The sequence below is a fragment of the Cupressus sempervirens genome, chromosome 3 (genome assembly GCF_028749045.1).
Source record: "Cupressus sempervirens isolate cs-2001-9-10 chromosome 3, ASM2874904v1, whole genome shotgun sequence".
Taxonomy (NCBI): Eukaryota; Viridiplantae; Streptophyta; class Pinopsida; order Cupressales; family Cupressaceae; genus Cupressus; species Cupressus sempervirens.
The window spans coordinates 704541284-704565497 of NC_143120.1; the positions used below are offsets into that span (position 1 = coordinate 704541284).

Sequence of the window (24214 nt, forward strand, 5' to 3'; positions counted from 1 at the left end):
ACAAATTTCATTTGATGAAGAGGTTAGTGCTCTCTTAATCTTATGTTCTTTGCTAGAACGCTAGAATAACTTGGTTATGGTTGTAAGTAACTCTCTCTTTGGTTCAAATACTTGGAAGAACAAGGAAAAAGGAAAAGGGCTTTTGCATGACAAGTCATGAGGGAAGTCAAAAAAAGGATGTTATCAATCTAAAGAAAAGAAAGATTAATGGTATTGTGGAAAGCTTGGCCACATGAAGAAAGAGTGTTGGTCTCAAAAAAATAAACAAGGAGATGAAAATGACGATGACAATAAGGAAGCTAATGTTGCAATTAATACTTTACAATATGCTTTAATCTCATGTGTCAATAATGTTAATGATTCTTTGATAATAGGTTATCGAGCTTCATTCCATGCTATACCCCATAGAAAATATTTTCAGGTTATGTTCAATGTGACCTTGAATGGGTATATTTGGGTGATGATGAGACCTATCTCATTGTTGGAAAATAAAAAATAAAGATCTATTTGCCAAACATAAGTTAATGGATACTACAGGAGGTAAGGGATGTCCCTAGTTTAAGAAGAAATTAAATTTATGTTGGACAACTGGACAGTGAAGGCTACATACTCATGTTTCCACTTAATATCTAGAAGGTCACTAAAGGTTCATTAGTAGTGGCTAAAGGTGCAAAGATAGGAACATTAAATTTTTGTACTAGTAACACTTATCTAGCTTAGCTTCTACGAATAATGTTAATGCAAGGAAAGCTAATATAGATATTGCAAGAAGAGATTCAGAAACGTGACACCATAGGCTTGGGTACATGAGTGAGAAAGGGATGAAAATCCCTCAATCTAAAAAACTATTGCAAGGCCTAAAATATATTGATTTAGAGTTTTGTGAAAGTTATGTCTATGGAAAATAGAAAAGCGTTAGATTTCTCAAAGTTGGGAAAGAAAAGAAGAGTGAGAAGTTAGAGCTATTGCATTTAGATGTATGGGGACCTGCTTAGGTATAATCTCTTGGTGGCTCTCATTATTATGTTATTTTTATAGATGATTCAACTAGAAAAATATTAGTGTATTTCCTAAAATAAAAATTTGATGTTTTTGAAACATTTAAGAAATGGAAAGCTTTGGTTGAGAATGAGATAGAAAATAAGTTGAAGTGTTTGAGTATTATTTTTCTATTAATGGAATTCAAAGGCATAAGACAATTCTAGGAATGCCACAACAAAATGGAGTGTCAAAAAGAATCAATAGGACTATCATAAAACATGGAAGGAACATGAGATTGCATGTTGGTTTGCCCCTTCATTTCTCGGAAGATGTTGTAAACATTGTTGTCTATTTGATAAATAGAGGAACTCCAACCACTTTGGATGGTAGTATCCTAGAGAAGGCATGGACTAGAAAAAAGGTAAATTATTCATTTTTGGAAACTTTTGATTGTGAAGCTTTTGACCATGTTGATAAAGAACACAAAACCAAGCTTGATGCTAAATATTTAAAATGCACCTTCATTTGATTTGTAGTATATGACTATGACTATCCCTTATGGGATTTTTAAATTCTTAAAATTATCAAAAGTAGAGGTATTTTATTCAATGAGAAGGTCATGTTACAAAGATTAGTTGTATGAAAAGAATCATGAACAGGTCAAACAAGAATATGTGGTTTTGGATGAGACTCCTAAAAATGAAAAGCCACTGGTTACTAATGTTCACTAAGAATAGGTTATCCCACAAACTCATGTAAGTGTTAGATGTTATACAAGGTCAACTACACCTCTTGAAAGGTTTTCTCCTTTTTTGTCTTACATTTTATTGATTGATTTTTGGTTAACCAAAAGAGTATGGAGAAGTAATGTAGGTGGATGTCGAACAACAATGGAAGTGGGCCATGAAAGAGGAGATGGTCTTCTTGTTGAAAATTTAGACATGGGACTTAGTTTTTCTACCAGAAGGAAAAAGAGCCTTTCCTAGCAAATAGGTTTATACGATAAGGGAGGAAGATGGAGGAAAGAAAAGGTATAAGGCCAGACATGCGATAAAGGGTTTTGCACAAAAAAAGGGTATAGATTTTGATAAAATATTCTCCCCTATTATAAAAGTTACTTTCGTTAGGACTATACTAAGACTTTTGGTTACAGATCACTTCCATCTTGAATAACTAGATGTCAAGATAGATTTTCTCCATGGAGATTTGGAGGAAGAAATTTACATACAAAAACTAGAGGGATAGGAGGTAAAGAGTAAGGAGAATTTTTTGTGGAAGTTAAGGAAGATTTTGTGTGGCCTAAAGTAGGAACCTTGACAATGGTATTTAGAATTTGATAGTTTTATGGATGAACAAGTGTACTATACATATCATTCTAATCACTATGTATATTTTAAGAGATTGGATAATGGGAGTTACATTATCTTGTTACTCTATGTTGATGACATGATTGTTGCTTGGTCTAATATGCAAAAAATAAATGAACTTAAACATAAATTGGCAAGGTCATTTTCTATGATGGATTTGGGTGCTACAAAGAAAATCTTTAGTATGAGGATTACATGGTACAGGAAAAATAGAACCTTGAATTTTTTCAAAAGTGATTATATAAAGAAGGTGTTGAAGAGATTTAATATGCACGATGCAAGAGAAGTCAATACACCTTTGGCTAGTCATTTCAAATTGAGTAATGAAATATGCCCAATTCATATAAGGAAGTAGATAAAATGTCTAACATCTTGTATTCATCAGTTACTACTAGTCTAATGTATGCAATGGTATACACATGACTAGATATTGTTGATGCAGTGAGAGTTGCCAGCAAGTATATGAGAAATCTAGGTATGAAACATTGGAATGTTGTCAAATGAATTCTTCAATATCTGAACGGTACTACTAGATAGGCATTATGTTTCATAGGATCTAGTTCTTCTTTGAATGGATTTTTTGACTCTGATCTAGCAAGAGATATTGATACAAGGAGTACTATAGGTTATGTTTTCATTGTAGGAGGCATTACTGTCAGTTGGATTCTAGATTATAGAAGGTTAATGCACTTTCAACAACTGAAGTTGAGTGTGTAGTTGCTATGGAAGCTACCAAGGAGATAATTTGGTTACACTATTTTCTAGATGAATTGAGTTAGAAACATGAAGATTGCACATTATATAGTAAAAGCCAGAGTGCCATACATCTTGTGACAACTTACACTTTTCATTCAAGGATAAAACACATACAACTTAGATATCATTTTATAAGGTGTGTTTTGGAGGATGACCAAATGCGGCTTGAAAGATTCACACAAATGAAAATCCTATAGACATGTTCATGAAGTCAGTCCCCAAGGAGAAGTCAGTTTCTTGCTTAGCTTCTATTGGGCTTCTTGATTGATGATCAGGGAGGTAATACATAACAAATTCTTTTATCTACTAGAAGTTGCACATATTACATTGTCATCTAGTCAAAATCTCCAAGTGGGAGATTGTTAATATTGTGGTGACTAATTATGTTGTTGGTGTTGATGTTGTGGCGACTTCTCTAGTATTCCTAAATATTTCAGTTTTAGAGGTTGTCCTAAAATGATGCTATAAGTGGCTAAGATGCATAATGCATTGTAATGTTGGTGTACATTTTTGTTGAATAATAGAAAGGTTGAAGGTTGTGTAAGTGGGTGTAGCCCATGTTTTGGGTGAACCACGTTAAATCTATGTTCTTTGAAAATTATTCTTTTGTTTCTACATATAACTATTTATTCTTATATTGTTCTAGATCTGTCAAACCCTAACATTGTATTTCCCTATCTTTTACTTTTTTAGTACTATTTTGTTGACGCTTGGTTGTTAGTTTTGATATAGAAAAAACTTATGTTTGTCTATATAACTTGGGTTTTTGGATCCCTATAAAACCAATTCTCCTATATTTAAAAACCAATTCAACAAAATGTAACTTATTTTTTGATTTCTTATTACTTTTAATTATGTAGACATTTTTAGAAGATGTCATGTTCAATTATACATTTATAATGGCATGTATATAGTATTTATCTTATGAAGACCCTTGGCACTATGATAAATTAGATGTAAGAATCATATTACAATTTTTTGAAAAATAAAAGTTAACATAGTCTATAGTGGAAAATTATCTAAGTATTTTCTTCTCATAAATATATGAGGTGTATAATGCTTAAGCGGTGTTCTCTTAAGGATATTTCTTCATCTTCAACTCTATCTCTTTCAAATTGATTCTATGTTTATTCATTATATGCTAGGTCTCAAAACAATATAAGGCATAATGGATGGTTGTAATAAGTTGAACATTGGTAGTCTCAGTGTAAACCTATTTTCAACCCATTAAGGAAATCATATTTTCTTTGTCATGTGCCTCATTTTGTTGTAATTTTACCTTCTAGTAATAGATTTTATGCAAGGACATATTTAAGCAATCAAAAGTTTTTGTGAAGAATTAGTTTTTTCTCCCATATACAAAGTATTTTAACTCTTTTTGTAAGGTTTGTCTTTGATGGTTGATTGTTTTTTCAAATAACTTCGGTGTTTTGTGTTCTCTTTCAGTTTGTTGTCCATAGATAACTACTAAAATATAATCTGATCATAGTTGTTCATTGTTGTCATTTCCTTATTTGATCATATTAACATTGTCATCTTTTTGTTTATGTAATATAAAGTATTGATACAAAGCTAAATTTATATTGAATTATTTTTAAAATATTAATAGATCATAAAATAAGATTTAAAATATTATCATAATTGCATTGAAGGATGTTCTCAATTTTAAATATAATCTATAGTTTGTCATATTATATTTCAGGTAAACATTTTAAACTAACAATATTTTAAATCAATATTCATGTGTGTGTGTGTGTGTGTGTGCACGCACCCGTATTTCCATAATCCATAACATTAATTCTATTAAATAATTCATATATATTTAATTAATAATTAATGTTATAGATTGTGAAATATATATATATATATATCCAGAATCCATAAAAATTAGATTTCATTCCATAAAGTAACTCACAATAAGATACAGTTTGTATTTATATCTCTATGGAGGTGAGGGAGGAAATTGGATCTCTAAATAACAAATAAAGATACACATTTGACAACAAATATTGTAAAGTATTATAGCTGCTAATCAGGGAAATAAAAAAACATTTGAGTTTGAGATTTGTGCATACCAACGAAAACATATAAATTGATAACAGATATAAAACAAACTTTTCATTTCGAGTTTTGTGCATATCAACGAAGCATAAAAATTGATGACGGATACATAAAATATTTACATATTTTACCAAGGGAAAACTAACCTTGAGTTTTGTTGGACAGTATTCCAAGTACTGTTCTAATGTCTTACCCATTGCAACCAGCTCGTCCCCGCCGGTGAAAACTATCACAGTATAGTTTACAATTGTTGGCCCAAACAGCATTTCCAATTCATCCATAGCTTCTGCTTCTTCGTCAGTAAATCGATTTTTAATAGAAAATACGAAAAGAACTGCATGCATCCCATCCTTGGCAAGTTCTATACACTTGACAATTTCCCTCTCAACAAGCTCTTTTGGTACATTCGTATCAAATAGTCCTGCATGAATTGTTTTCAAAAGGAATTACAGAAGATATTGAACAATAATAAAATTCTATTTGCAATTAGAATTTTTTTTTTTTGAGTTACTTAATTTGAATAATAATAAATACTATTTGAAATTTATCTATTGTTTAAAAGAATAGATCTGAATTTAAATAATTTTATGCAAGATGCACTTAACTACAACTGATCAAATTGTGTAATATGTGAGAAAGAATTTTTGGATCAGTCTATTTTAAGACATTTTAGATTAAATACTTGCAACAAAGATATCTCTTGTCCGTTTCAAAACAAAACAATTTCAGAAAGAAAGTCCAAGTTAATTCAATCACGACTATTCAATATCTCACAATTCATTTTCTCTCAAAACAAATAAATCTATTTCTTGCATTGCAAATTTTGAATTTTTGTTGAAACTTTTAAGTTCGAATTTAAATTCTGTCCATTAATTTAGGGAGTGGCTTTAAGGGCGCGTTTAAGATTCTCTTACAAATGCTTCATGTTATTGAAGCGTTCCGTATAACGAATAATTATTATCATATGTTAGGGAAGTAATGTGATCGTATCATATTTGTGATTTGAAGGATTTGAATTGGTGCTTCGAAGGATTCAAAGGATTTGAGTCATAGGGTTTGCGACACTTTGATAAAATGATCGACCAGTCAAATGTTGTACTTCCTTCCAAGCAAAAACAAAAAATGGTCACTCACGACTATTTGACGCAGGAATTCTATGTTGGTTGTGTGCGGTGGCAAAAGGAGACTTCTTGGAAGGGATTACAACTGCAAGGTGTAAGATGGAGCGACTACTTCGTAATCAGATATTTTTTGTATTTGAAGCAATGGTCTATTTGCTGAATCTATCACAAGATCAGGTTAGGGATTTAGCGTTTTCGTTTTCTAATGACTTGCTATTTGATAAAGGAGATAGGGAGAGGTTCTGAATTTGAGGTTACACATACAAGAAGAACGCAAAGTTCTGGGCCATTACAACAAAGTGGCTTGCCACAAGAACATGAATGACCAAAGTAATAGCAATTCTGTTGGAATAGACCAAGTCCATGCCTTTTTCCTATTGTAACTGAAACTATAGTTAACTCTACCATGTGTGCGCATGATTGAATATGTCTTCAAACACATGGCATGGCAGGGTTGTTAAGTGTTAGTGCTGTCACATTACACCATCGACATGTACACTCTAGAGTCTTCATCCCACATCAGAAATACATTTTAGACAATCTTCATTATGTGATAGAAAATAAAACTTTAACATACTATCTCCCAACTATTTTCTATTATGTGACATAGAAGATATGCTGCTGCAAAATGAAAAGAAAGGGTAATCATTGAAGTCAATGTCTAGAATGAAGACAACCTAATGAAGATACAATCTAAGCTTCTAGTGTTGAGAGAAGCCAGTTTAAGATAGAAAAGCTTTCACCAAAGGAAATGAAGACTGAACTCACTAGTTTTGTATCATGTGAGAAATGTTTAACATATTTTTCAGAAATATTATTGTTCATGAGAAAAGTTTAGACTTGGCTTCTCCGTTATTTGAACAATATTTTTATAAAGTTTGAAGGGTTTGTGGTAAGCCAAAACCACTTGTTTTCATTACAGGTTATTTTTTATTGAGCAACATCAAGTAAATCTCTGAGTATTTCGGAGAAAGCAAAAAGAATTTGATGAAGTGTTTATCAGAATCGAGTGAGCAAGTGTTTTATCGCGAAGCTGAAGAAAAATCTAACAAACTCCAACAAAATTATCTAAAAGACTATTCTTAATCCTAATTGAACTATGATCACTCATCCTAAAAGAAGAGATACAACTAATCAGAGAAGGCATCAAAGTAAATACACTAAACAACATCCAAACACAGAGATCAATCCATATAATAGGAATCAATAAAATTTGTTTCCATAAACATAGCTATAATAATTTATAAACATAAGGAAACTTAAGTTCTCATCAATCAAAAAGTTTCTAAACTGAAAGTAACATAAGTTTGGAGAATTTGTAATAATGCTAAACATTGAAGTTTAAAAAAAAAATTTAACACCTCTAATCAAGGTAAGCAAAGGAACTCTGAGATTTTTCAAAAGTCATTCTAGTCTTTGATGAGCTAGGATAGCTCTCCTTACAAGTCATTAATAGCCTTGATAGCATGTTCCTTTTCTTTGTCTTCTTCCCCTTCTTCCTTTAGCTTGTGCATGTTGTGATATTGGATGCACTCTTTCCTATGTTGATTTTTTATTCTTTCCTATCCTATAGACAATGTACCTATATGCAGAAGGTGCAAAGCCTGACTATAGGATCTATAAGATGTATATTAACCTATAGAGATTCATTGTAAAAATAAGAATGAAAAAAAATTCTTCTCAATTTTTGATGGTTAAGTTCAGAGCTTCAAAACTTGAATCCTTTGTACCCTTTCATTGAACCATGGTTGAGTTATATTCAGAAGTATTTTGGACAAAATATGCTCCCATTATTATTCAATCTAAAGGTTCATCATTCAATGCAATGATTGTACTTTTTTAAAGAATGGTTTTTCCTCCAGTTGCTCAAGTTTATGTTAACAAGAAAACCATACTTTAACCACAAATGAGCCTTGATGAACTATAAAGACTCTCGATGTTTCAAAGGAAAAACTCCCTTTTATAATAATTTGCAATACAACTCTTATTATAAATGAATTATAATTGTCATTCTTTTGACCCAAAAGAACTTAAGAAAAGATGTAAACATCTCTTCATAACCATAAAAGAATGTTGTAGATTTAATTAATCACACTATTAGATATATGGGTAAGTGCACCAAGTTGTGGTGCCAAAAGGTGGGTATAAGTGGACACCTTTTTCCTGAAATCAGCAAATTCTGGACTTCAACAATAATTTGAAGATAGTTACGCTCAAAATTTTAAGATATGACAAAAACAAAAGTCGTAGTCCTTTGAATCTAGTTTCTAAACTACTAATTTATTTTCAAAATGGTTTAGTTTTAGGTCCTCAAAAAAGGGGGCCACAAAAAAGTGGTACTGTTTATTCCGAAAAAACATAACATAGTACAAAGTGTGGCCCCCCTAAAATTTTAACTTTTTTTTTGAAATTCTTTAATCGCTCCAGTCAAAATTTACCTAACACTATGAAGTTTATCCCAGATTTTTCGAGTAATTTTATAATGTGTATTTTTTTTTTAATGAATTTTTTAATTAGACCCATCCCAAAAACGTGAAATATCTGTGTGCTCCCCCTAGAAATGATTGAAAACTAATCTAAAATCAAAACTTCTTTTTCTCAAAGTGTGTAGAATGGAGTCTAGTTTCTAAAAAACTAATTTGTTACAAAATTTGATGAATGAGCTAAAATCTATAGCCCAATTAGTACATGGTGGTTTTTGACAAAAAAAGAGCATACATTCAAAAGAAATTATAGATGAAAGACTTAAAATAGTTCAAATTAAAAATAAATTATATGGTTGGATAGCTAACACAAAGACCTATAATGTTATGTAACCTGATCTTATCAATACCCAACCACGAGGAATCTTGAAGGGGAGCACACAAGAAAAATCAATCATTTTTTGTATGTTTGCTGGAAAACACGTCTCAGACCTATTTATAAACTCCAAACCTTTGGGTTGGATCTCCAAGGCAAAACCAAGCCTTAGGCTTGGTTTTAATGCAAAGCTTTGAATAGCGTGTGCGCCCTATAGCGCGCACGCGCTATTAAAATGCTTTTGAATTCAAAGTAGTGCGCACGCGCTATAGTGCGCATGCACTATTGAGACCTAAATTGCAAACCAAAACCAAGAGAGAGGTAGGGGGGTGGGGCGAGGAAATGGATATTTGTGTGTGTGTGTGTGAGATAGAGAGAAAGTAGGGGATGGGAGAGGGGAGAGAGGAAGTGAGAAAGAGTAGGGGTGGCAAAGAGAGTATAGGATGGGAGATAGAGGAAATGTGAGAGAGTAGGGGTGGCAAAGAGAATACAGGATGCAAGAGAGAGGAAGTGTGAGAGAGAGTATGGGATGGGGGAGAGAGATTGAAAGTAGGGGATGGGAGAGAGAGGAAGTGTGAGAGAGAGTACAAGTTGGGAGAGAGAGATTGAGAGTAGGGGATGGGGGAGAGAGAGAGTAGGTGGTGGGAGACGGAGTGGGAGAGGAAGAGCGAGAGAGAGGAGGATGGGAGTGCATGTGTGTGAAAGAGAGAGAGTAGGGAATGGGAGAGGGGGAAGATAGAGTAGGTTGAGAGAGAGTAGGGGATGGAAGAGAGAGTAGGCAATGGGAGAGGGACTGGGAGAGGGAGAGAGAGAGGGGGGATGGAAATGTGTGTAATAGAGAAAGAGAGAGAGTGTGAAAAGTGAGAGAGGGTAGGGGGTAGCAGAGAGAGAGTAGAGAGGGAGAGAGTGAGAGTGAGAGAGAGAGAGAGTGAGAGTAGGCAGTGGGACAGGGAGAGCGAGTGAGAGAAAAAGTAGAGGATGGGAGAGGAGAGAGGGGGGATGGGTGTGTGTGAAAGAGAGAGAGTAGGGAATGAGAGAGGGGAGAGAGAGATAGAGAGAGTAGGGGATGGGATAGAAAGAGAGTAGGAAATGGCAGAGGGAGTGGGAGAGGGAGAGAGAGGGTGGATGGAAGAGAAAGAGATTAGGCAATGGCAGAGGGAGTGGGAGATGGAGAGAGAGGGGGGATTGAAGTGTGTGTAAGAGAGAAAGTAGGGGATGGGAGAGAGTGTGAGAGAGAGTAGGGGTGGTAGAGAGAGAGGGTGAGAGTAGGGGATGGGAGAGAGAGGGAGAGAGAGAGAGAGAGATAGTAGGCGATAGGAGAGGGAGTGGGAGGGAGAGAGAGAGGGGGGGAATGGAAGTGTGTAAGAGAGATAGAGTTGGGGATGGGAGAGAGTAGGCAATGGGAGAGGGAGTGTGAGAGAGAGAGAGAGAGGGGGGGGGGAATGGGAATGTGTATAAGAGAGATAGAGTAGGGGATGGGAGAGAGTGTGAGAGTTTGAGAGAGAGTAGGGGGTGGTAGAGAGAGCTTGTACAGGATGGAGGTGAGAGAGAGAGAGAGAGAGTAGGGGATGGGAGAGAGTGTGAGAGAGCGTAGGGGATGGAAGAGAGAGAGTGAGAGTAGGGGATGGGAGAGAGAAAGTAAAGAGGGAAAGAGAGTACTTGAGAGAGAGAGATAGTAGGTGGTGCAAGAGGGAGTGGGAGAGGGAGAGAGAGGGGGGATGGGAGTGTGTGTGACAAATCTAGAGAGTAGGGGATGGGAGAGGAGAGAGAGAGAGGGGGGATGGGAGTGTGTGTCTATGAAAGAGAGAGAGTAGGGGATGGGAGAGGGGAGAGAGAGAATAGGGGATGGGGGAGAGAAAGTAGGCAGTGGGAGAGGGAGTGGGAGAGGGAGAGGGAGAGAGGGGGAATGGGAATGTGTGTAAGAGAGACAGAGTAGGGGATGGGAGAGAATGTGAGAGTGTGAGAGAGAGTAGGTGGTGGCGGAGAGTGCTCATACGGGATGGGAGAGAGAGAGTGTGAGATTAGAGGATGGGAGTGTGAGAGAGAGTAGGGGATGGGAGAGAGAGAGAGTGAGAGTAAGGGATGGGATGGGAGAGAGAGAGAGAGAGTAGAGAGGGAGAGAGAGAACTTGAGAGAGAGAGAGATCTAGTAGGCAGTAGGAGAGGGAGAGGGAGAGAGATAGGGGGATGGGAGTGTGCATGACAGATGTAGAGAGTAGGGGATGGCAGAGAAGAGAGTGGGGGGATAAGAGTGTGTGTGTCTGTGAAAGAGAGAGAGTAGGGGACGGGAGAGAGTATGAGAGTGTGAGAGAGAGTAGGGGGTGGCAGAGAGAGAGAGTGCGGGATGGGAGAGACAGAGTGAAAGGATGGGAGAGAGTGTGTGAGAGAGTAGGGGATGGGAGAGAGTGTGAGAGAGAGTTGGGAATGGGAGAGAGAGTAAGAGTAGGGGATGGGAGAGAGAGAGTAGAGAGGGAGAGAGAGAACTTGAGAGAGAGAGATAGTAGGTGACCTGGGAGAGGGATGAGAGTGTGTGTGAGAGATCTAGAGAGTAAGGGATGGGAGAGGGGAGAGAGAAAGAGGGGTGGGAGTGTGTATCTACAAAAGAGAGAGTTTAGGGGATGGGAGAGGGGAGAGAGAGAGAGTAGCCCAAGAGAGAGAGAGAGTAGCAGATGGGAGAGAGGGGTGGATGGGAGTGTGTGTAAGAGAGAGTAGGGGATGGGAGAGAGTGTTAGAGAGAGTAGGAGGTGGCAGAGAGAGAGAATGGGATGGGAGAAAGAGAGAGAGAGAGAGAGAGAGAGAGAGAGAGAGAGAGAGAGAGAGTAGGGGATGGGAGAGAGTGAGAGAGAGAGAGTAGGGGATAGGAGAGAGTGTGAGAGAGTAGGGAGAGGGAGATAGAGAGAGGGGGATGGGAGTGCGTGTGACAAATCTAGAGAGTAGGGGATGGGAGAGAAGAGAGAGGGGGGATGGGAGTGTGTGTGTGTGTCTGTGAAAGAGAGAGAGTAGGGGATAGGAGAGAGTGTGAGAGAGAGTAGGGGGTGGTTAAGAGAGAGTATGAGATGGGAGAGACAGAGTGAAAGGATGGGAAAGAGTGTGAGAGAGAGTAGGAGGTGGCGGAGAGAGAGAGTAGGGGATGAGAAAGACAGAGTGAAAGGATGAGAGAGAGTGTCAGAGAGAGTAGGGGATGGGAGAGAGTGTGAGAGAGAGTTGGGGATTGGAGAGAGAGAGAGAGAGAGAGAGAGAGAGTAAGAGTAGGGGATGGGAGAGAGAGAGAGAGTAGAGAGGGAGAGAGAGAACTTGACAGAGAGATAGTAGGTGGTGGGAGAGGGAGTGGGAGAGGAGGAGAGAGAGGGATGGGAGTGTGTGTGAGTGATCTAGAGAGTAAGGGATGGGAAAGGGGAGAGAGAGAGGGGGATGGGAGTGTGTATCTGCAAAAGAGAGAGTTTAGGGGATGGGAGAGGGGAGATAGAGAGTAGCCCGAGAGAGAGAGAGAGTAACGGATGGGAGAGAGGGGCGGATGGGAGTGTGTGTAACAGAGAGTAGGGGATGGGAGAGAGTGTGAGAGAGAGTAGGAGGTGGTAGAGAGAGAGAATGGGATGGGGGAGAGAGAGAGAGTGAGAGTAGGGGATGGGAGAGAGTGTGAGAGAGAGAGTATGGGATGGGAGAGAGTGTGAGAGAGTAGGGAGAGGGAGATAGAGAGAGGGGGATAGGAGTGCGTGTGACAAATCTAGAGAGTAGTGGATGGGAGAGAAGAGAGGGGGGGGATGGGAGTGTGTGTGTGTGTGTGTGTGTGTGTGTGTGTCTATGAAAGAGAGAGAGTAGGGGATGGGAGAGAGTGTGAGAGTGTGAGAGAGGGTAGGGGGTGGCAAAGAGAGAGTACGAGATGGGAGAGACAGAGTGAAAGGATGGGAAAGAGTGTGAGAGAGAGTAGGAGGTGGCAGAGAGAGAGAGAGAGTACGAGATGAGAGAGACAGAGTGAAAGGATGAGAGAGAGTGTGAGAGAGAGTTGGGGATGGGAGAGAGTGTGAGAGAGAGTTGGGGATTGGAGAGAGAGAGTAAGAGTAGGGGATGGGAGAGAGAGAGTAGAGAGGGAGAGAGAGAAATTGAGAGAGAGAGAGAGAGATAGTAGGTGGTGGGAGAGGGGAGAGAGAGAGAGAGTAGCGAATGGGAGAGAGGGGCGGATGGGAGTGTGTGTAACAAAGAGTAGGGGATGGGAGAGAGTGTAAGAGAGAGTAGGAGGTGGCAGAGAGAGAATGGGATGGGAGAGAGAGAGTGAGAGTAGGGGATGGGAGAGAGTGTGTGAGAGTAGGGGATGGGAGAGAGAGAGAGAGAGTAGAGAGTAGGGGATGGGAGAGGAGAGAGAGAGAGGGATGGGAGTGTGTATCTGTAAAAGAGAGAGTTTAGGGGATGGGAGAGAGAGAGTAGCAGATGTGAGAGTGTGAGAGAGAGTAGGGGGATGGGGGAGAGAGAGAGAGAGAGTAAGAAGTGGGAGAGGGAGGATGGGAGTGTGTGTGAGAGATCTAAAGAGTAGGGGATGGGAGAGGAGAGAGGGTGAGAGAGATAGAGAGAGTAGACGGTGGGAGAGGGAGAGCAAGAGAGAGTAAAGGATGGGAGAGGGGAGAGAGAGAGTGTAGGGGATGGGAGAGGGGAGAGAGAGTAGGAAGAGAGAGAGAGTAGGGAGAGAGAGAGAGTAGGGTGGGTGGAGAGTGATGTGTTCTCACATAGTGCGTACGCACTATAGTGCATACGCACTATAGTGCGTATGCACTATAGCGCATACACACTATAGTGCGTATGCACTATAGCGCATACACACTATGTGAAATCACCTAAAAATGGTCAAAAAGAAACTTTGGGGCCCATTTCATTCATTCTCTACTTTTGGTCTGTTCTGCACTCTGTTATCTCGATAGAAATCACGGGTTTCAACACAGCAAACAGTCTTTCAAGGTGGCAAACACTATTTCAAGCTAACAAACACTATTTAAAGGTGGCAAACACTTTTGGAAGCTAGCAAAAACCAAATTCAATCATTGGATACACGATTTGAAGACCTTTTGAATATTCCTTGTATAGAAAAGGTTAGTGCAATCTATTTTAAATATTGTTTGTTGATATATAGATACAAATTTGATTATAATTTGACATGTTGTTTAATATATAGTGAATTCATTGAAATTTGTATGTTTCAATGAAATGTTATTTTGAAATGGTTAGAAATTTGACAAGTCGTTTAATATATATATTGTGTATTCATTCAAATAATTATAATTTTTATATGTATTTGAATAATTTGTAATTTACACATTTTAAGTAATTCAAATGTTTGAATAATTTGACATGTAGAAATCATCATCATGCCAAAGAGAAATCAAAAAATCAAACAAATGAAGATAGGGAGAGAGATTTGGCTATTAAAAGAGATAAAATGAAATTACTACGTGAGCAAAGAAAATTGCAAAGCAATAATGAAGAATTGACTTTCGAAGAGGATCAAGAACCACCGGTACCAAGAAACAAAGAGGAAGAATTGGAAAGACAAAGAGAACGAATGAGACTGTTACGCTCAAGAAGACAATTGAATTGTGAAGCTACACCATCTTCTAATGTTGGAGTCATATCGTCCGCTACACCATCTTCCAATGTTGAAGTCATATCGTCCTCTCATGTTGAAGAGACACCGATTTGTAGATCCGACGATATACACACTCCATCATGTCATGTTGAAGGCACAACATCAACACATCAAGTAGGTGATATTCCATCTTTTGCATCTTATTTCCAAGGCGCATCATCTTCGATTCAAGGTTTAGTTCACAAATACATCACAAAAACAATACACATACATTTAAATAGTAATGTAAGAATGGTTTAGTTCACATAAAAAATAAGTCTATCTTAGATATTCTAAATACATCACAAAACTTTATCGCTTCAAAAAAATTGGAATTTCTCCCATCTACTTGAGTTCCCATCAATTGTCCATAAAACTGGGAAAGGGAATAGGTGTTATGCTCCCAATCCCAACATCCTCCTGTCCACTACTAGGAGATGTGTGTAATGTAGGATTCAGCTCCATCAACTTAGTCATTTTTTTCACTAGTTGATTGGGACTCTCACCATTTGTTGCCAACTATGGTGACAATGCTTGGGGTTACACTTATTAAGTAAGAATATTTCCTAATCTAGGGATTAGAGCATTGAACATATTTTGTCCATAACTCCTCAACAAAGTGTTAATTGGTTCATCTAATAAGCCATTGATTTTTAGGAAGGATTCAATAGTGATTTCCTCCCCCTCACTTTACGACTCATCAATATTTGCATCATCTACAGTAGTTGCATCATCATTTTCAAACTCACTAGGTGCTCTTGCACCATTCTCCCCATGTGACAAAGAACTCATGGTGGATAAATCTGAAGGAATTTCGTAGGAATACCTTTCTTTCCAAAATCACTCTCATCTATCCATGTTACTTTAGATTCTGGTTGATCCTTCCATTTGATAAGATGCTCCATATAGGTGCCATGACAAGTCTTCTTCTTGATTCTTGAATCCGTAACCTTTTCAGCTTTTGGCTGAGATTATAATGGGATAGTGACTTCTTCAACCTTTGATTTTGTTTGTCCTTCTATGAATGTAGGCCCTTTATATTGAACTTGGTCCTTGACATTAAAGATAAGGTAAATTTCCAAGTTTGGTGGGAGTTCTATTTTGTCGGCATTAGAACCATAATTTGCAAGTACCTTACAAGGTCCTATCCTATGCATTTGTAGCTTGGTTGGAACACCCTATGCAAGTACCAAAACTCATCCTTCGCATCATACCATGGCCTCAACACCTTGGATCATCTCAAAACATCTCATCTAACATGTTCCAACTCCTTGCACACTCTCAGCAACTCATCTCTTACACTTTCTCAATTTTGCCTCTTCTAGGCTTGTTCCAACTAGCCCTTGCCGATGTGAAGAACCTCCTTATAGCAATATCATGAGAATGCTCGAAATAACAGAATACAAAGTGATAGTAGAACTCAGAATGAATCTACTGATTGCAGGCCACTTCGAGGGGGTAACCTCCTTTGAGCAAGCTCAATACAATAAATTCGTCCGTGCCCATCAAGGGCCTCAACCTATTCTCATATACTGGGTACGATCTAGAAAAGTAATACTACCTATGCATGTGGGATAATAAAATATACTCACGGGACGACTTACAAAGCATATGCGTCCAACAACACTACTCTAACAAAATAAACAGAAGGAACACACAGGTTCCTAACATCCCCTCTCCCTTAGAAAAAAGCTTTGTCCTCAAAGCTTAAGGTGTGGAAATTGTTGTTGAATCTGAAGAAGGGGTTCCCAGGTAGCATCCTCTGGTTGCATGCCATGCCACTGAATCAAGACCTCAGAGATGGAGCGAGAGCGAAGCTGGTGAGTGCGCTGGTCAATGATTGCCACCGGCTCCAGGATAATGGATCCTTCCGTATCCATTTCAGGGAGATTAGTTTGTGCTCTGACAGTGGTACCCAGAACTTTCTTTAGACAAGAAACATGAAAGACTGGATGAATGCGGGAAGGAGGAAGTTCCAGTTTATAAGCAACTGAACCAATCTTCTGCAGAACCTTATAAGGCCCATAAAATTTTGGGGCCAGCTTATGACGCCCTTTCAGCTTTAGGGAGGATTGTTTGTATGGCTGTAGACGAAGAAAAACCATATCCCCAACTTGAAATGAGCGCTCAGAACGGTGTTGATCTGCTTGCTGTTTCATCCGATTACGGGCCATGTGAAGATTATCCTGTAAGGTACGAAGAATCTGATCCCTGCTGCGGAGAACTATGTCAACTGCCTGGACTGGTGAGCTGTTGGGAGTGTAGGGAAGGAGCACTGGAGGTGCCTGACCATAGACTGCTTCATATGGAGTCATTTTAGAGGCAGTGTGGTAAGAGGTATTGTACCACCATTCAGCTAAAGGGAGCCACTTGGCCCACTGATATTGCTGTTCGGAAGTGAAGCAACGAAGATAAGTTTCCAAGAATTTATTGACAATTTCAGTTTGACCATCAGTTTGTGGGTGATAGCCCGGACTCATCGTCAGTTTGGTGCCAGTTTTCTGAAACAGTTTAGTCCAAAAATGACTGGTAAAAGTTGCATCACAATCAGAGACAATGGAAGAAGGGAGTCCATGAAGACGAAATATCTGGTCCATGAAGATTTGTGCAACAGAGGAGGCAGTATAGGGGTGGCTGAGGGCACAAAAATGACTATATTTCGAGAGACAATCAACCACAACCAAGATCACTGTCTTGCCACCGGATGTAGGAAGCCCTTCAATGAAATCCATAGAAATATCAGTCCAAATCCGTGTAGGGATGGGCAATGGTTCGAGCAAGCCAGGAAGGAGGGTCGTTTCACCCTTGTGGCGTTGGCAAGTATCACATTCAGCCACCATCTGTTGAATCGTCTGTTTCATCCCTTTCCAAAAGAAGTTTCTCCTTGCTCGCTCATAAGTTTTGAGGAAGCCTGAGTGCCCTGCTGAAGGAGAAGCATGGAGTTCATAAAAAATAGCCTGATGTAGAGCTGGGTTCTGAGGAAGCACTAGCCGACCCTTGTATCGAAGAGAAGCACCATCCCAAGAGTAATGTGGTATAGCAGAAGGATTATTGGCTAGCTGGTGAATGATTTGAGATAAAGAAGAGTCACTATCATAGCCCTGCTGAACAGACGCTAACCAATTGGGAATGGGCATAGAAAGAGCGGAAAGGGAAGCTTGATTATCAAATGTGCGAGAAAGAGCATCTGCCACAATATTCTCCTTACCCTTCTTGTAGGTGATCTCATAATCATACCCCATGAGTTTGCTGACCCATTTCTGTTGTGTAGGAGAGGATACCCGTTGTTCCAGGAAGTATTTCAGACTTTGGTGATCGATTCTGATGCAAAAATGACTCCCTAAGAGGTATGGCCGCCACTTCTGTACAGCATGCAAAATAGCCATCATTTCTTTTTCATAAGTAGAGAGGGCTAGATTCTTACCAGAGAGGGCTTTGCTAGTGAACGCAATAGGATGGTCATCTTGCAGGAGAACAGCACCCAATCCATTGCCGCAAGCATCACTCTCAATAGTGAAGGGTTTGGAAAAATCTGGCATCGCGAGAACAGGTGTACTGCACATAGCCTGTTTTAGTTGTTCAAATGCAGTCTCAGCAACAGGGGTCCAGGAGAAGGCATCCTTTTTTAACAGAGCTGTCAATGGTGCTACAATTTTCCCGTAATCTTTGACAAACTTGCGATAGTAGCCAGTCAACCCCAAAAAACCTCGAAGGCTCTTGAGAGTTTTAGGATGCGGCCGAGTTTTCATGGCATCTATTTTTGTAGGATCCACCCGCACTCCATGGTGTGCAACAATATGCCCGAGATACTCCACTTCCTCCTGGCCAAACACACATTTAGAGAGTTTTGCACAGAGTTGATGATCAGAGAGAAGTTGCAAGACAAGCTCCAGATGATGGAGATGCTCAGCCCAAGTTTTGCTATATATGAGGATATCATCAAAGAAGACCAGAATGAATTTACGGAGGTATGGTCGAAATATGTTATTCATCACTACCTGAAATGTTGAAGGAGCATTCGTGAGGCCAAAGGGCATGACTAAAAATTCATAGTGACCATCATGTGTGTGGAAGGCAGTTTTAGGTATATCCTCCTCATTAACCCGAATTTGATGATACCCAGAACAAAGATCTAACTTGGAGAAAAAATGAGCCCCATGAAGTTCATCAAGAAGTTCATCAACAACTGGAATGGGAAACTTGTCCTTTATAGTGAGATGATTAAGTGCTCGAAAATCAATGCAGAGTCGCCATGACCCATCTTTTTTGCGAACAAGCAGAACTGGAGAAGAAAAGGAACTGGTACTAGGGCGAATAATACCTTGCTTCAGTAAGTCACGGACAAGTATCTCGATTTTGGTCTTCTGATGAAATGGGTAGCGGTAGGGCCTGATGTTGGGCGGAACACTGCCAGGAAGGAGCTGAATACGGTGGTCCTCTAGACGAGAAGGAGGTAATCCCACAGGTTCAGCAAATATACCAGAATACTTGTCCAAAATGTGTTGGAGATCGGCAGGAGTGCTAGAGACTGATGATGGCTGCATCTGAATGGAATGGAGCTGAGCGATGACACCATGTGAATTCTTCTTAAGAAGTTTTTCCATACGGTGTGAACTGATGATGCTGAGAGACCCTGGTTGTAAGCCTTTCAAAGTGTGTTGGTGCCCCTCGGCTGAAAACTGCATCCAAAGTTCAGCAAAATCCCAGAGAATGGGGCCAAGAGTGCGTAACCATTGGGCACCCAAAACCACATCACAGCCACCTAAGGGTAAGGCAAACATGTCAGAGCGCATGTTATAATCTCCAATAGAGAGACGCACATTGCGACATTTCCCTTTACAAGGTAAAGTGCCCCCATTGGCAATCATAACTTCAAAGCTAGAGCAGGGATGGATAAAGCAATCAGCCTGTTTGGCTATTCGTGGATCAATGAAGTTATGAGTGCTACCAGAATCAATGAGTATAGTAAGAGGGATCTTCTTGAAGAAACCCTGGACCCGCATGGTTTGTGGAGTAGTGACTCCTGCCAAAGCATGGACAGATATCTCTGGTGGAGCTTCTGGTGAAGGAGGTTCAGGTTGGTGAGGCTCAACCTCATCATCCACTGTTTCCTGAGCATCTACATATTCTTCCAGTTCCGATGGAGAATCCACATCCAAGAGATAGAGCTTTTGCTGAACACATCTATGGCCCCGAGACCATTTCTCATCACAATTATAACAAAGCCCTTTGTCTCGCCTGACTCGCATCTCTGTTTCAGACAAGTGCTTGATCGGAGTAGTTCTGGGAGCTGGTATGACTGGAGGGTTGTGAGAACCTGTATTTCTGAATGGAACAAAATTAGATCTGGAGCATTGTAGAGCACTAATCTTGTCTTCCGCTAACTTAGCCAACCCAAGGGCTTCCATCATTGTAGTAGGTCGAAACATTTTGACTTCTGAGCGAAGTGCATCCTTCAGACCACTGACAAAACAACTACGGAAGAATTCATCAGACAAGCCCTCTGTGTAATTAGCTAATTTTTCAAACTCTGTCTGGTATTCTCTTACAGTGCCTGTTTGACGCAGTTTAGTTAGTGCTCCTGTGAAATCATCAAAGGAACTAGGGCCAAAGCGCTCCAAAATGAGGGTGCACAATTCTCTCCACGTTGGGCCTACATTAGCCTTGATGTACCAACGGAACCATTGAAGAGCTTCATGTTCCAAATGAAAAGAGGCAAGGGGGACTTTGTGGTTATCCAAAGTATTATGCAAGCTGAAATACTGCTCTGCCCTATAGATCCATCCAGTCGGATCAGAACCATCGAATCGTGGAAAATCAAGCTTTGGTCCACAAAAATTGCCAGAAGAGGACCCAGTATCTCCTGAATGGTTTCGGCTCATGGCTGACTGCTGAAAGTTAAGACCCAGAATTTTGTCATCCAGATCTTGAAGTTTGGTTTTGAGGGATGCAAGTTCCTCTTCCATGATTTTTGCTCCTGTACGCGTAACAACCATAAAACAAGGGTTTTTTTTTTTTTTTTTTTTTTTTTTTTTTTTTTGGAATGGGTAGAAGATGAGAAACAAAAACTTTTTTTGTTACGGCAAACTTGGATTTGGGTAAAACTCATATAGGAAATGGGTGTTCGACGGGTGGTGGGAGACTATCTGGGGACAAGGGAAAAAGAAAAATGAGGGTTTCAAGGGTAGGGAGGCGAAATGAGGCGAACAGTCCAAGAGGGATAAGGGAGCAAAATGAGGAATTGAATCTTGTGGCTCAGTTTGGTGGCGATTGGATGAGAGGTGAAAAAGATAGGGCAAACCCTAAAATTAGATAAATGAGGGATTTAGGGCTTTGATATGTAAAATTTGGGGTTGGGTCGCCAAGGAAGGAAGTAGGCGAAATGATATTGCAGACGTTCTGCGGAAGTATGAGCAGAAACAGAAAGCAAACAAGGAAGCTATGACTAAAAAACAGAAAAATTTTTACTCTTTTTTTTTTTTTTTTTTTTTGAACAGTCGACTTAGAAAAATTTACTCACAGACAGAACAACTGAAAAGAGTTATTACAATAACAAGAGATATTAGAAGTGAGAGGAATCTGAAGGCCACGACAGAAAAAAAAAATTGATGTAATTTCCACCCAGCGAGCCCAAGAGAGTGCTCTGATACCAGATGTGAAGAACCTCCTTATAGCAATATCGTGAGAATGCTCGAAATAACAGAATACAAAGTGATAGCAGAACTCAGAATGAATCTACTGATCACAGGCCACTTCGAGGGGGTAACCTCCTTTGAGCAAGCTCAATACAATAAATTCGTCCGTGCCCATCAAGGGCCTCAACCTATTCTCATATACTGGGTACGATCTAGAAAAGTAATACTACCTATGCATGTGGGATAATAAAATACACTCACGGGATGACTTACAAAGCATATGCGTCCAACAACACTACTCTAACAAAATAAACAGAAGGAACACACAGGTTCCTAACATCCAGTCACTAATTTTCTGTTTTCTCCAAACATTTCCACAGAACTTCCTAAACTAATGGGTGATTAAAATACCCTTTTCCTCACTCTAAAATATACTCCAAAACCAACTACACTTGTTTTGTAAAATATCACTCAAAACTGGCTATTTCAGTCTGCCAACTAGGCCTAGTTTGAGGCCATTTACAAAGCAACTCACAATCCCTTGACTTTTGGAACTCCCATGACCCAAAAAAGTCTTAAGAAATGACTCAAATGCAAGGATTCTTCTATTTTTTTGGTCTCATGATCAACTTTACAATGGTTTTTACAAAACCCTCCTTTCTAGCCCCTTTACCCTAGGGTTTTCTCGAACTCTTACTTTGCAACATCTCTAGAACCCCAAAATGGTTCAAACACCTTCACTTTGGTTATATTAGATGACTTCAAACATAAAATGCAACTCTTGTTTGGAGAAAACACTAAATCCACCTTGGGAGCAATCACATACCCCTTTTTATGCACTCAAATTTTAGGGAAAACTATGCAAACACTTCTTAAATGGTTTCAACACTCAAATTTTCAGATGGAAATGGTTATTATAGACTCAAACCAACAAGAAAAATCCCAAACTTGAGGTTTCTCAACACTCAACAATCAAATTTCAAAACTGTTACCAGCACTTACTACTAGGACAATTTCTCGTTTTAATGGTCAAACTCCCAAACCATACAAAGGACCCCCCACTGTTTTTGCATTTTTAAACACTCTTTTTGGAGACCTACAATAACCTCTCTCACTTTTTGGAGATCACACTCCGTTTTCATTTTACGATGCCATCTCGGGTGATGCTGAAACTTGCAATGTCGGCTAGTACAAAGTTGCCAACTGCCAAATCTCTCTCACCTTTCGTCATGGGATCGAACTTTCTTCTCCGTTAGGTCCAGGTGGCCAGGTAAACCTTATCCCCAACCTCATCCTATCCCCTTCAGTGCTCGAACATTCTTAGGCACGCCAATCCGGAATGTCCGTAAGGGTCACTAAATGCCATAGGGCTGTGATCTTTGACAGGGCATATCTCGGAGCTCATGCAAGGTATGGATGCGATTCTAGTTCCTATAGGACCATGTTGTGGAGACCTAAAATAACCTCTCTCACTTTTTTGAGATCACACTCCATTTTTGTTTTACAACGCCATCTCGGGTGATGCTGAAACTTGCAGTGTCAGCTAGTACAAAGTTGCCAACTGCCAAATCTCTCTCACCTTTCATCATGGGATCAAACTATCTACTCCGTTAGCTCCAGGTAGCCGAGTAAACCCTATCCCCAACCTTTTCCTATCCCCTTCAGTGCTTGAATGTTCTCAAGCACACCAATCCAGAATGTCCCTAAGGGTTAGTAAATGCCATAGGGCTGCGATCTTTGACGAGGCATATCTCAGAGCTCGTGTGAGGTATGGATGCAATTCTAGTTCCTACATGACCATGATGTGGAGACCTACAATAACCTCTATCACTTTTTGGATATCACACTCCATTTTTGTTTTACAACACCATCTCGGGTGATGTTGAAACTTGCAGTGTCAGCTGGTACAAAGTTGCCAACTGCCAAATCTCTCTCACCTTTCATCGTGGGATTGAATTGTCTGCTCCATTAGCTCTGGGTGGCTGGGTAAACCCTATCCCCTTCAGTGCTAGAACATTCTCAGGCACGCCAATCTGGAATGTCCCTAAGGGTCACTAAATGCCATAGGACTACGATCTTTGACGGGGCATATCTCGGAGCTCTTGCGAGGTATGGATGCAATTCTAGTTCCTACAGGACCGTGTTGTGGAGACCTACAATAACATCTCTCACTTTTTGGAGATCACACTCCATTTTTGTTTTACAATGCCATCTCGGGTGATGCTGAAACTTGCAGTGTCGGCCAGTACAAAGTTGCCAACTGCCAAATCTCTCTCACCTTTCATCATGGGATCGAATTGTCTACTCCGTTAGCTCCGAGTGGTAGGGTAAACCCTATCCCCAACATCATCCTATCCCCTTCAATGCTTGAATCTTCTCAGGCACGCCAATCCAAAATGTCCCTAAGGGTCACTAAATGCCATAGGGTTGCAATCTTTGACGGGGCATATCTCAGGCATGCCAATTCAGAGGGAAGTGACCATCTTACACTTATCCAAATGTTGTGGCTTATTTGTATCCATGAGAGGTTAATGGAGTTAAGCTCGTGAGCATTTGTGAAGGAGACAAATATGTTCAGTAAGAAATTTTTGGCAGCTTTTTTGGGGATTCAAAAACAAAGATCGGTGTAGGATTAGATATCCTTAGCTATCCTTTATTCATGCGAAATTAGTGACTCTATATTTTATCTTGTATAATATTTGAATAGAGGGTTTCATTATATACAATGGATTTGGTTGCGAGAGAACCATGGGAAGCTCATATTAGGCCCTTTGCTTTGTCTAGTATTCATCTTTACCCAAGGGTCAAGAGAAATCATCCCAACACTTGATGGAGGAAAAAGACAAGATCTAGATGACCACATCAAAGAGGTTACAATTGCTTG

At 39.6% G+C, this 24214-nt stretch overlaps 1 protein-coding gene across 1 annotated transcript in view; it reads right to left on the reverse strand.

Annotated features, from left to right (window-relative positions):
- Positions 1-24214, reverse strand: part of LOC149568697 (immune-associated nucleotide-binding protein 1-like) — a 238526-nt gene that overhangs the window by 178546 nt on the left and 35766 nt on the right. The window contains exon 3 of the mRNA XM_089817604.1: positions 5312-5586. Within this exon, the coding sequence (XP_089673730.1) occupies positions 5312-5586 (275 nt within the window). The remainder of the gene's footprint in view (positions 1-5311; positions 5587-24214) is intronic.